This window comes from Corapipo altera, unplaced genomic scaffold (assembly GCF_003945725.1).
Source record: "Corapipo altera isolate COAL_440 unplaced genomic scaffold, ASM394572v1 44, whole genome shotgun sequence".
Taxonomy (NCBI): Eukaryota; Metazoa; Chordata; class Aves; order Passeriformes; family Pipridae; genus Corapipo; species Corapipo altera.
The window spans coordinates 3,479,822-3,493,402 of NW_020884880.1; the positions used below are offsets into that span (position 1 = coordinate 3,479,822).

The following is a 13,581-nucleotide window of genomic DNA, read 5'->3' on the forward strand; positions in this document are numbered from 1 at the left end:
AAGGTGAAGTGGCGTCAGTGGGAAACAGAATTTAATGGGGTCTGTTTAGTGCCTATATAAGTAATTAAGCACTCAGTCATCGAGCTCTGGCCCAGCTTTTCTTTTGTAGGTTAAAAAATTTTAATAAAGTATTTTTTTGCCAGCCTTTTTTAAGAAAAACGTTGAAATGAATCTTTGCTCATGTAAAATGCATTTCCCATATGATTAATGGTTATTTTTAAAGTGCTGAGCGAAGTGTATGCATGTGTGAGTCAAGGAGACAAAGAGAGGGAGTCTGTGTATTTGCTGTGGTAATTGTTTATGAATATATTTGTTTTTTCCAATTACTCTTTCCAATTGTTATGTATTAGCAGTCTTGTCTCCATTTCTCTCTGTTGAGATTTGCGTATAAATGTAGAGATTTATGCTCTCAGATATTTCAGTTACGAAAGTATATGCTACATCTTAGGCATTGATTTTTATTCATAAAATGCCATAGTACTGAGATGGAGAGATTTGTGGAAAAGATGGCATTAAAAGTTAAACCAGGCATACAAACAACTATGTGCCCATTCAGCTAATTTTTGGGCCTTGGACTGAAATGTTATATCCAAATGTCATATCAAAAAATAAAGGAGAAACTCTGAAAGGCCAGAACTTATGCTACTGCTTGCAGGAGAAGTTAAACCCAGAGTCAGGGCTCGAGAATTTGACCTAAGGCATATTACTGTGGCTTTATGAACAGAGACACAGTATGGAAGCAGAGAATTAATTTCTTCTACAATATCCAGGTTTTGTTATCTTGCTCAAGCAAAAACATGATGAAAATTAGGAGAGGTGGCCTGTGGAATATAAAGTCATTTGCACTTGCAACAAATGAGTCTATGAGTGAAATCCTAGTCCCCTATATGTCAGCAGTAACAATCCCACAGAATTTACTTGGTCTACATTGTACTTAATGTTTTAAGTACCTAGTGCCCAGCTGAGGCAACTGTGATTGACCTGCGTATCAGGCACTGTGTAAATGCCAGATACATCATCTGTGTGTGTGTGTTTAATGTGAAAGCAGCTTTTGTTTTACAATTGCTACTAATGCTATAGCTTGTGGGGACTGGTTTTCAATAACATACTTAAGTGTTTGTGATTTAACACTATTGCTTTATCTGAGTGTTTGAAAATTACTTCAGCAGGCCCTATCCACAAAGTCTGCCACGTGTCTCAATGTGCTTTCCCAGGGCAGGAGTCGTTTCACACTGCTGGCACATGATTTCCTCCAGCAAACAAATCCTCCCAGGTTTCAGAGGCTGTGAAAGCCTGCATGGTTTAGCAACCCCTTCTTCATCCACAGAGATGAAGGGTCTCCATCTTTTTCTTCCTCAAGGTTAACACCACTGCAGTTATACTGTAGTAGATATTTTAAATTTATATTATTCTGTTTCAGAGCTGGAGGTCTGTAAATGCTACTGTAAGGCTTCTGCTGTTCGAACATTTTTTTGTGATGGCATTTTTGTTTGAAGGCCCAACCATGGCCAAGGAAAGGAAACTTCTGTACTTTTCTTTTTGTGTTACATCTTCCAACTGGAATATTTTCAGTCACAATAGAGTTGAACATGAGCTTTGGGAATGGAAAGAGAGGAGAAAAGAGAGTCAGCTAGAAGAGGTGATGACTCCAGTGGAGTACTCTGCATTTTAGTTCTCTGGGGACTGAAAAACGCTTTCAACCAGTGCGATGTTGCAACAGTCCAAAAGAGGAGAGAAAAATCCACGTCTGGTCTAGACCAACCAGAAACTAAAAACAAGGGACACTTTGAATTCTGAGATTCTCACCACAACTGAAAACTGTGCTCAGGCCAAGGAACTGGAAAATCAGTTTCTTGGGTTAAAGAAATGCTTCCCTGAAGAATCAGAGGCAGCTTTCCATTTTAATTGGTAACAAAATTATTATATTCTGAAACACTGATCTTAACATTTGAACCAGGGCAAAGGTTTGCAGTCAAGGCTATGAAAAGCTTAGTGAAATGCTACAGTAAAACAACTTTTTCTGTGACATTTTTTGGCTGTGATAGTCTATCATTTGTCACAAAATGGAAAAATAAAGTCTGTCTTCATACTGTACCAAAAAGAAGTTTGACTGTGAACACAAGCAGGAAGAGGCACAGGGACAGGAGCTGAGGGGTATAACTCTACATCAAGAGATGCTTATGAGAAATCATATCCTGGGGACCTGAGAATCCCCCAACCAAGAGTAATTGAATGTGGTAATTGTTAAGGAGAGCTTTAAGAAGAAATGTAGAGTAAAAATTATGTACAGTGTGCTTGTTTTAAGAGGGAAGTGTAGTAAATTTAGGACAAATTTTTAAGTGGTAATAGTACAGGCACAGCCGACGCTGTAGGCAAAATAAATTTTCTGAACTAAATGAGTCCTCTCACTCAGCTGGGCTAAGTGTTTATTTTTGGGGTGAAATACATATTTCCTTCATTGCGCTTGTATACGGATAGCTGAAGCCTGAGAAGAGGACTCTGGGGATCTGAGCGTAATGGCTGGTAATACCACCTGCTCTTTATGGGATGAAGGGTGAAGTCTAGCAGAGATTCGCATTGCAGAACAAGGGATGAGGTCAGAAAACCCTTCTTAGACGTGGCAGAGATATCGGAGTAGTACTTCATTTTGCAAGAATCAAGAAAACTTAGGTGTTTTTCTCCTAGTCCTGTACTTTTAAAACTAGTCTATTGTTACTAGTCTACTCGCTGATGAAGATGTTAGGCTAAAAATGTTAACTACAGGGAAAAGTGCCCCGCAGTCTTCTGGATTAAAGTGATATATGTGTCAAACATTATATTATTTTATGAATAAATTTTAAAGAAATATTCTCTTTAAAATTATTCAGTCAATATACTTGACTCCAGTAAAAGTAATGTGACTCCTGCATCCTATATTTTACCAATATGCAAAAACTTCTTTACAAAAGAGCACCATAGCACTTAGATAACAAAAATAACAAAAGATAACAAAACATAAAGATAACAAAAAATCAAGGGAGTTTGAAGATGCTAGGCAGTCTGTTCTTGTAACACTGTGATTTATTTTTGCTCTTGCAGGACTGCAGTCAAATAACATACAGACAGACTATTTTCTTTGGACAATTAAAAAACACATATGTGCAAAGCAAAGAAAGAATGACATATACTTCTGTTCAAGTTTTACAGGTCCCATGGCCATAGGGTGGTTCCAGAAATTCATTAATCAATTTTATCCTTTCTTTTTCTAATGTTGCCTTTTCATTTGACGGCCATTGGAAAGCACGTCTTCTCTGTACTAGTTCATAAGGACAAGATGGTGTGTTGGGAATGTGCCATCCATCAGGGATGGGGAACTTCACAAGGATGACCTGGAACATTTTTACATTCCTGCAATGCACATTTAAGTGTCTTTCTGGGTAGGGAGCAACAATACCTTGCATGCATATGGTTCTTGTCTGCAAATATGCCTGCAAACTCCAGCTCACATGAAATTCCCAGATGAAATTTGTTGCCTGTTTCACGGAGTTTAGGGTAAGATCTGTTCACCTATGGACATTTTTCTCAGTATTCAGGTCTGAGTAGTCTTCCCTGCTTTGGCTAAATGAAATACAGTTTAGGAGGCAGCTGCCTATTGCCAAGAAGAGCCTGCATGCAAGAATATTTCCATCTGGGATGACTAACATGTGCCCAATGTACGTCCAGTGTCACATCCCACTCTGCAAACAAAGTCCACTGATGAATTAATTCACTTCTTGCTTCAAAGGGCAATCAAAAGATGAAAGTGAAAAACTGGAAATATTTCAAAAATTACATTATATGAAAAATAGGTCATTCAGCCAGATTGCAAATCATAGATTTTCAAAAATGTGAAATGTCAAGCAGTCCTATTTGAAAAAGTATGTGTTCCCTTGCTTGTTGCATATTTTGTTAGTGATGGAAAGAATGTATTCAAAAAGGAAAGACATTGTTTTAACTCCTACTTAGGGTAATGCCAGCAATATTCAACTTGCTTGATCCAGTCTTATGTCAATATAAATACATTTGTCCTTGTTCCGCTTGTAGTTCTTTCATAACAGAAACAGCAAAATTATTTTGAACAGTTGTAAATATAAAACTGATACAATGGTTTCTGGTATTTCATAGTTGCAAATATGGAGTCTGCTTCTTGCGAAGACACTTGATTTTATTGAATGTGTCATATGCGCGACTGATCCTTCTAGTGCACTGAAGGAATGTTAATGCTGATATAAACCCCCATTAAATAACCCCACTGGCTTCTCATGTATCAGTGACTCAGACAATAAAATATATAATTGTGATGCTAATTAAATTGCTATTTTAAAGCTATGTGTTTAATAAAGAGATTGTTTGTACCTACCCAGAATTAAAAACAGAGCTGTCAGTCTAATTCAGTATAGCTGTCAATACTAAAAACAATACACAGGAGCTGCAACTACTTAGCTAGTCTCAGAGGTGCAGGTCTGAAGAGGTGTAAATCCTCCACCCAAGAAGAATGCACAACATGCTGCCTGCTATTTCACTGGTGGTACATGTATTAGCAGAGCAGAGGCCAACAATTAGATCAATCCCCTCCAGATTAGCTATTTAGTAACCTATTTGAGCAGTACCAGTGCTAACTGCCCAAAACTGGCAATCCAAAAATGGTAAAACAGTATTCATCTCAAGAATTAAGATCCTAAGCCAATGTCATGCGCACTCTTCTCAGATGTAGTTATTTATTCTAATTTGTCCTGAATGTGCCTGGTATGATTTTATATGCTGAAAAAATAAATACAGTGGTTTAAAATCACAAAAAGTCCAAATAGGTAATAAATAGCCCAGCACTGTAGAAATGCAGGGTCTGGTTTTCTGAACATTTGATCCAATTCAGCCCATCTGGGCATTTCTTCTGCAGGTACCAGGGAATTAGCCATGTATTTATGGGGCTTCCCTCCTTTGCCATTTATGGCAATTGCACAGTGGTTGTGGTGGCCAAGGAGCTAGTAGTTGGGTCACATTCGAAAATTAGTAGCTTACCCAGATGAAATAAAACCAGGTTTGTAGGTAGAGTTCATACTCTTTTGTTAGAGTAACTTCTATAGTTTGAAAAAATAGGTAAGCTTTTAGACAGACAAAACCACTTCTGGTCTGGAACAGAAGGAGGAGTGTTCAAGCTAAGACCAGTCTGAGAACAACTGCTCAGCTTTTACTTTGTCACGTCAAACAAAACACTGTTAGGACTGGTAGGCCACCTCTTAGAGCCTGGAGGGTCAAGCTCTGAGTTAAGAAGAGGTCCAGCTATTTCAGTCTATATTAATCCCACTTATGGCTCTACCAGCTTCAGCAGACAAAGATTGTTAACCTAAGCATTTAATGATAATTTCCACTGAGGATTTGTTTATTTACAGTAAAAAGGCAGGGTGGCCTTAGTGGGCAGGACTCTTGGCTGAAACTCTGAAGCCCACTTTCTTTTCTTCCCTCAGCTGCTACTGAGTGATCTACAGTGAGTGCATCTATCTGTGTGGTAAATGGGCACATTTAAACTGCCCTCCTTGCAAAGTCCTTTTAGATCTACAAAGGAGAAGCGTTGCACAGCTGCTATACACTTCTTCATTACTAGCTGTTTTTCATGTGGTTCCTTTAATAGATATTTGAGTTCTGATAATTTTGTACCCTGTTCTCTTCTGAGCGCAGCATAACATTACTGGTGCTGGTAGCATCTCTCTGTTTGCTAAATATCCCTAGAAGACTCCTACTACTGTGATGTAAGCAGTTAAAAATTATTTTTCTAAATTTCCCAATATCAGATATGCTCTTAAATAGGAAAAGGAGTGTTCAGGAACTACACAAGTTTCTTCATCTCCCTGGACAATTACTGCAATGGCAGATCCAATCTGAGTGGGCACACGTGGAAACAAACAACTATGTTGATGCTCACAGATTCTGTAGTAAATGTACAATAAATGCTATCTTTGTCACATGTAAATAATACACAGGAAAATGAATGCTGAAGAATTTCTTATTATTCTGTAATGTAGGTGTATGTGCAGTCAAATGTACAAATGCATAACCATTCTTAGGCGCAATACCAAATGTATGTAATATGAACACGTTTAAGTATGCATACACTGGCATTAAATAGTGTGCAATATATATATAAAATATATGGCAAATAAACATTCAGGTTGCAAAGACAAGAAACATTGGATAGTCCAGAATTCAGGTTTCCTGGGCATCCTTAATTAGCCCTTTTGAATATGTATGGTGACACAATTTTAATTACATGATAACATGTAGGTTTTTTTCCTTAACAAATTCTTGCTTCAGTCAGTCAATAGGAGGCAGCTTTTAACCTTTCTGGTTTTATCTTATTCCATTCAGTGCTCTGGCCTCAGATCTCATGTTAGTGCACATGATCCAAGTATTACACTGAACACACAAAAAACATTAATCCCCTTCCAAGGTTTTTTTCTCTGTTGCTTCCACGACAGCATCTTAATATCTCCCAAATCCTGATGAACTTATCTCTGCAATACATCTATACAGGATGAGAATTCTATTTGCTTTACAGTATTATTGCCATCATGCAAAAGTACTTAAGCACAGGGGGAGAAAGGACAAAAATGTCAGAATGACAACTTTCAGTGAAAGCTGAAAGAGTGAGCTGTGGGAGCCTTCACATGTGTGGAATTTCCCTAGCACTTTCTTCCCCCAAAGCACAGGGCCAGTTGACTTCAGCTCTCAGCACTTCTGCATTTCAGGCTCCAGGTGTCTCTTGTTGAGCACCCAGAAAATGAAGCCAACCACTCAAGAGGGAGGAAATTCCAGAATTATGTCATCATGCCTACATGTGGGGAGGGGAAAGGAGTTAATCGTGCCCAGGCAATCCAAATTCTGGCATTTGCTAACATTTTAGCATTTGGCTCACAACCCTGTCATTCTTTTAGTTGAGTTTCTCTGTGTATGTGTATACATTTCTCTGTAAATAAATAAGGACATCTGAATTATGCCTAATCTTCTAAAAACTCTTGCACTGCCTTCTCAGTAAAACTAATTTATTGATGTGTGTGCTCTTGGAAAAAGGCAGGGCATGTGTTTTAATAACCTTTACCGATTGTTCCTGCTGCAATTAAATCTAGAGAACTCTTGGGAAACTTGGTTTTGATTTTTCCTAGAAGAGGAAGGAAGGGAAATAAAGAAGATCTATCTTAATAGGTGCTGAAGTATTGATACACCCCCCTGCTCCAGCTGTGCCCCAGCCATTCACCCCTATTCTACTTCAGAAGCAGGAATGGGCTACAGGCAGGCAACTGCTTTGACACCCAAAGTCAGGGGGACCAAGAACTTCTAGGGGACAGGGATAAATTTGCTTCACTTCAATCTGAAAATCTGCTACTAAATCTCAAGTTCTACATTTGCTACATTGTCCCTATGCATTACCAAATTACAATTGAGGCATTTAAAAGCAGAGCACGAAGCCTTTAAAATCACAGTACTTTCAATTAAATATTGTTTTAGGTTTTCTTTGCTGCCTGCATATTTTCTTGACCCTCCACCTTCTGAAACTTCCATGCACAAGCTGACAGGTTGGAAGCACGTTAAAAATGGAAGCTGAAATCCATATGTAAACAGCTGGCTCCAAGAGCTGGTGCTTTAGGGAATGAAAACTTGTAATGCAAGACTCACAAAACTCTTGTGGGAGTTGGCTTCATTAGTATCTGCCATAAGCGTGTCTGTATGCATGTATGAGTACACCGTTGCAATCCTATCTGTGCATGGATATGTACTTGAGGTTAGCAGAGTATTCACGCACTGCTGTGCCAGTCACTCTTCTGTCTTCTCACACTTCTCATATGTTCTTTGAGGCTGGGAGTGCCTCTGTCTTTCATACATCCCCATCTCCACTAGCATTGCAGACCAATGGCACAAGGACCTTTTTTTACCCGTCCTGTGTGTGCACAGCAGGAGAACTCCTCTTGCTGACTCTGCTGACTGAGTCGGATGTTATCTGTCTTTCAGCCAGCGGACAGAGCAGTGTGTTTACCCTGCCAAACTGGAACACCCTGCCTTGCTCTCTAAAAGCTTTTCTCTATAGCCCTTCTATGTAGGGTACCTAGGGAAATGTAATGGTCAGGGAAGGCATCAAAGGGAGGCACCGTGAGCCCCCTGCCTTTCTGACACTTCAAGTTTCATGGTCTGAAAAATCCCTGATAAAGGAGTAGCAGTCATTACTAGTGCTTTTAATTCCGGAAATACCTCCTCATCCATACTGGATTCCTCCTTCCTTCCCAGCCTGTGGAGCACATGATTATCCCTGGTGACTAGAGAGATGAGCTTTCCCTTTCTCCTCACTACAGTCACTAGCAGTAGGGGGAGCGATGGCAGATCTTATGCCAAGATTTCATCATTTTTCCAAGAGGGAAAAGCATGTCTGTCCATGATGAGACACTTCCTTACAGTATGTGGCTAAGCCATGCTCTCTAGCCAAGACACCAGCTTACATGTCCCTTGAGGGCTTCTGGGAGAGAAGTCCTTGGGTAAGCCACGTGGTGGGAATAGCATGGTGCCTATTACGTTGTTGAAAACAAAACACAGCTGCATGTTCCTGTTTGCTGAATTCAACCTGTCAGCACCACCATCTCCTCAAGAAACCAGGAATGACTGCAGCCAGCCTTTGCAGGAGAAGGTGCCAGTAGCTAAGTAGTTGGAGAAGTATGACCTCTTTCCCCCTGTTTGCTTCAAGGCCATGTTAACAAGGCAGGTTAGAGCAGGGAGTGTGCCTGGAGAAGTACCATGTGTGGTGACAGGTAGGTTTCTCAGAAAGCCCTGGAGGAACTGCAGTGTTTTTCCTGACAGCTAAATGCCCCAGGGCCAGGACAACATATGTTCTCTCATGCCATGGACCAACACAGGGCACTGTGCTTGCTATGCCTTAGTGGTATGTCAAGCTCCAAAATCGCTCCAAAATAATTCCTCCATAGCCCAAGGATTTATTCATCCTAATTGTCAAATACTTTTAGGACCAGCTCTATTTTCAGTCCTCCTAGCTCACTGAATCTAGAAAGCTGGGTGTCTCTACCCTCTCAAGAGTGTGAGTAGGTTTTGTGCCAGCTTTGGGCACAGGAGAATAGATCACATTGCTATAGCTGGGAGCAAGTAATGAGAGTTAAGTAGATTTTGAGCCATTTTGGTGCATCACTGTCTTTCTAGCTCTGCTTATGTTTTGGTCTGGACAATCAGAACCCTTCTAACCTCAGACTAATATCAAGGAGTGAATGATTTGCCCTCCTGAATAAAATAAGAACATGTGAGTGTGGGGAGAGAGGGGAAGGGAGAGAGACATTTGCATAGGTCAGGAAAGGTCATTAAAACATCTGGCAGTAGTAACTGACATGTGTCAAATTTTAGTGTTCATTAAATTCATATTAATGCAAGAATGGTTCTTAAGCTGCAAATGCCACTTTGGTTGCTGTGTTCCCCCAGTTGATGGTGATGACTTTTCAAAACTGTACCATGCTTGTTTTCTTGCTAGTGGCATCTGACCTGAGGTCAGATTTCTATTTAACCTCTTCCTGTAGGTCAAAAGACAAATTAATCTTGTGAGAATTGAATTGGAAATTAGGTGTCTGGATAGCAGGTGTCCCAACCGTGGAATAGCTGCCAGGCTGAAACATGATTGTATCTGTCCTTATGCCATCCAAGAAGTCATCTCCGAGGTCATGGAGATATTCAGCTGACATCTGAGATGGGAAGTTGCTACAGGGAGCAGAAGTGGTAGGTGCCCTGTGCTAGCAGAGTATCTTGCACTCTGGGGGCAAATGCCTGAGAGTGTCACTCTGAACATAAATGCAGATGTTCCATGTATTGTGCACTTTGCTTTACCTGGGTTTATTACCAGTTTATAATTGTAAAGAAGACATACAATTTCCAGACCCCTTAAGGAGAAGAATCTCACAATCTTTCAATCTTTTTTTTCTTTTTTTTTTTTTTTTAGAGGATGAAGATGACGAAGAGATGGTGGAGCCAAAAGCACAGGATGACTTGGAGATGGAAAGTCAGGACCAGAAGCAGGAAGTGAAAGAAGGTACTTTAAAAAATTAAAAGGATATTGCTAGATGTATAAAGGACTGGGTCCTGCCAGTAGTTACTCTCACAGTTAGTTTCCATTATTGAGAATACTAAAATCTGAACAGTTGCCAGTTTTATTGATTCAAAACCACATGAGTGGCATAAAGCAGAAAATTGTATCCCAGTGACCCAGCTGGTAGGCTTGAGAAGCTTGTGAAAGGCGCAAGACTTCAGCTGTTTAGAAGAAGCTACATGTCCTTATAATTTGGGAACAAAGTAGAGATTCTTGGATCCCAGGACTGATGGTACTTTTTTCTCTGGCTCAAATACCCTGCTCACATGAAAGATTTAAAATGCAAATGTCAGGCATTCCAGTAGCTCTATAAAGTTGGTTGGTCTTCAAAGGTACTTAGAACCCATAACTGCCTGCTTGAGAGTGACAAACTTGAACCTCTTGGTAGTCAGGAATCTTCCAGCAGAAAACCATTTCATTGGAAAAATGCTGACTGTCAAAACCAAAACCTTTTGTGGGAACTGTTTCAAGAGAACTTAAAAAAAACCACCTGAAGCCAGGCAGGTCCAGGCCTTCTGTCCATTACTGTGCACTGAGACACTCTCCAGGGTTACAAGAGACAAAAATTCAGGTTACCTCTTGATACTGGTGCAGACAAGAGACACTTGCCAAAGTCATGCATGTCAGCACTGGACATGGTAGGTATGCATGGTGTCTCTTTTCCTTCTCTTGGACCTGTCCTAGCTTTCAAATTAGAAGGATGTGAAATGTCTTCCTCATCTAGGAATTCACCAGAGTATTTTCTATTCTACTGTGTCAATGCCTTCAACAGTCAGTGCTCACTCCTGTGTGGAGTGGGGAAAAGAGCTGAAACAGCAGCAGCTCTGGGGTGAAAGGAAATGGGTTTCTTCTCCAGCATTTCTTACCTCTATATTGCCAGGACTGCTCAACATGCTGTGTAACTTACTTCTTCAGGTAGGGCCTATGTCCCTTCTTGCTATGGTTGTCATTAACAAGATGATTCTGTGACCTTAGTCTTGTTTTTCACAAGATAATCTCACTAGGAGAAAAATATGTAGTAATTTTACAGAGAAGCCCATGAAATCTTTAACCGTGAATACAACAGTGGATGCTTCTTTCTCATTCAGGAGAGACTGGTATCCTTTTATCAGTGTCCAAAAAAACCTGAATCCAGTATACAGGGCCCACATTTGCTATCCTCACACACTGAAGTGAGTTGCAGAATCAGCTGCACTGTTTTGATTATAAATTGATCTTTCTTTCCTCTTAAGAACATCATAGAAATCACCCATGCCATAAATCCTATGGTATTCATTGCTCATTAGGTCCTTGTAGAAACACGGAGGGAGAAACTCATTCCTCCTGCTCCTCATCCTTCTACTTCTCCCACTGGCCCCAGCCACTGCTGCCATGGGCACAGGGGAGCAGTGGGAGCAGTGGCAACAGCAGGAACAGGAGCCAGACAAGTCTGCAAAGGCAGAACTGAGGACATGAGCAAGAAGCATGGCAACATAGAAAAACTTACTTTTTCATTAAAATTACACTTCCTTCCAGAACTGTGGGGTCAACTCACATACAGCCTGTAGCAGTCACTGGACCTAACAAAGTGTCTCTTTTACTGGTGACAACACAAAGCCCTAAAAACCGCTATCACTGCACTCGGTGTGCAAGCACTGTCCTGAGTCGCTGAATGTCCCTCCAGTATTCAACTTACAGCTGATACGACACCCATTTATTCCCACAGAAAAGTAGCACTAACGCTTATACATGGGGAGAAAGCACAAACTCCAGCATGAAGAGAAGAAAAAATCAAAATACAATCTTGAACTGATTTATTTTACTTTCTTGTGGGCTTTCAAATTAACCTCTTGTGTACCTTGCTGACTAACCACCACTGCCAAAATCTTTAATTTCTTTGTTGTGTTTTAGTCAGGGGGCAGTGCTCCCCTTCCCTGCCTAGCAGACCCCCCCAGGAGCGGAAGATCAGCTGGTTTAGCACTCGTCTCAGACACACAAACTGCAGGCTGTAAAAATAAGGCACAGCTTGTTTTAGCAGAACCAGCTTTCTGTGGTGCTAACATTTGACTGGGTTCAAGGAAGAAGAAAACATGCTCACTGCCTGATAGAAAGTGAACTTGACCTGCAGTACGTGTTGTGATGGACAAAATAGTGGCATGCTGATGATAGGCATTTAATGCTGTGAATCAAACGAAGCTGCCATCCCCCAACTGACACAAAATGGAGTCTCATTTTTTTAGTGTTCAGTGTCCTTCTCTCCCTGTTGGCTTTAGCCCTTTTGACTACAAAATCCCATTTTCCTCTCTGTTGTAATCACTCTTCTCATGTTCTGAGCAACATTCAGAGTTTGAAGCCATCGTTTGTGTTTCATGGAAGTGATTAAAACCATGTTACAAGTCAAACAGGAGTTTAGAAGAACATTTCCTGTCGGTGCTGCACTCTGTGTGCCTACTCAGAATTAATAGCTTTTCTGCAAATTAGCACATAATGGGTTAAAAGCATGTTTATGTTGGCATTAAGTACTCTGGCTTCTTTTTCTCTGCAAGGCAAGACAATATTTTGCAAACTTTTTAAAGAATCTCTAATAGATATTATAGTGGCGCCATTCACACTGCTATATAGTAGTTAAGGCTGTGTCAGCACTTCCATTATGAATCCTGTTTTTCAGGGATTTATAACCCAGCCGTAAAAATTTGCTCTGGGCTGAAATTTGGTTTCAGCTCAGGGAGCACATTTTTTAACAGATTAAAAAAAATCAGCATGGCTTTTTTTGAGTTACAGAAGTGTAAGAAAAAATCCATGGGAGAGAGAAGTGCAGGAAGGGAAAGACAGACAATTTTTCATGAATAAAACTCAAAAATAGGTTAAGATAAAAAACAGAGCTTGGATCTAGTCTGTTGAGTCTTCCTCTCTCCAAGCCAACAGGTCAGGGGTCCTCTATTTTTATAATGGTATTTTAAGAGGAAATGTGATTTTTTTTTTCTCTGTGGTTTATAGGTAGGCCAATTTAATTCTACAGATATTTATAGCATGCTTAATTTCCTCATCTTACACTCCCCCAACAGTTGCTCTATGGGGTTTTGTGGGATTATTCAGCAGTCATGGGTGTTCACAGGGTCTGACCCTAGTTCTGGACATGTCTCAGCATCACCATAATGCACACAGTGTAGCTGCAATGAGGCAACCTGTCTGGTACCTCTTGCAGAACTTCCTTGCCAAGGAGATGCAAAGGGCAAAGGTACAGCTTGAGCCCTCCAGAGTGGAGTGGGAAATGAAGAACTGACTGGCTGACCACTTGAAGCATATGAAACCTCGGGGCCACCTTGTGTTTCCTCCATGGGGCTGCCTGTTGTCACCTGTGTCTCAGGTGCATGTTCTCCCCACTGTTTTTGGAAGAACCAATTGTGGGATACCTGATGGTGAATTGGGATGGGCTCTGCCTGTTCACAGCCTCTCCTGAC

The 13,581-nt window shown here is 40.6% G+C and overlaps 1 protein-coding gene across 4 annotated transcripts in view; it reads left to right on the forward strand.

Annotated features, from left to right (window-relative positions):
• Positions 1-13,581, forward strand: part of DYNC1I1 (dynein cytoplasmic 1 intermediate chain 1) — a 184,988-nt gene that overhangs the window by 92,234 nt on the left and 79,173 nt on the right. For all 4 annotated transcript variants that reach the window (XM_027639377.1, XM_027639376.1, XM_027639378.1 and 1 more), the window contains exon 7: positions 9,995-10,084. In XM_027639377.1, coding sequence (XP_027495178.1) covers positions 9,995-10,084 — 90 coding nt within the window. The remainder of the gene's footprint in view (positions 1-9,994; positions 10,085-13,581) is intronic.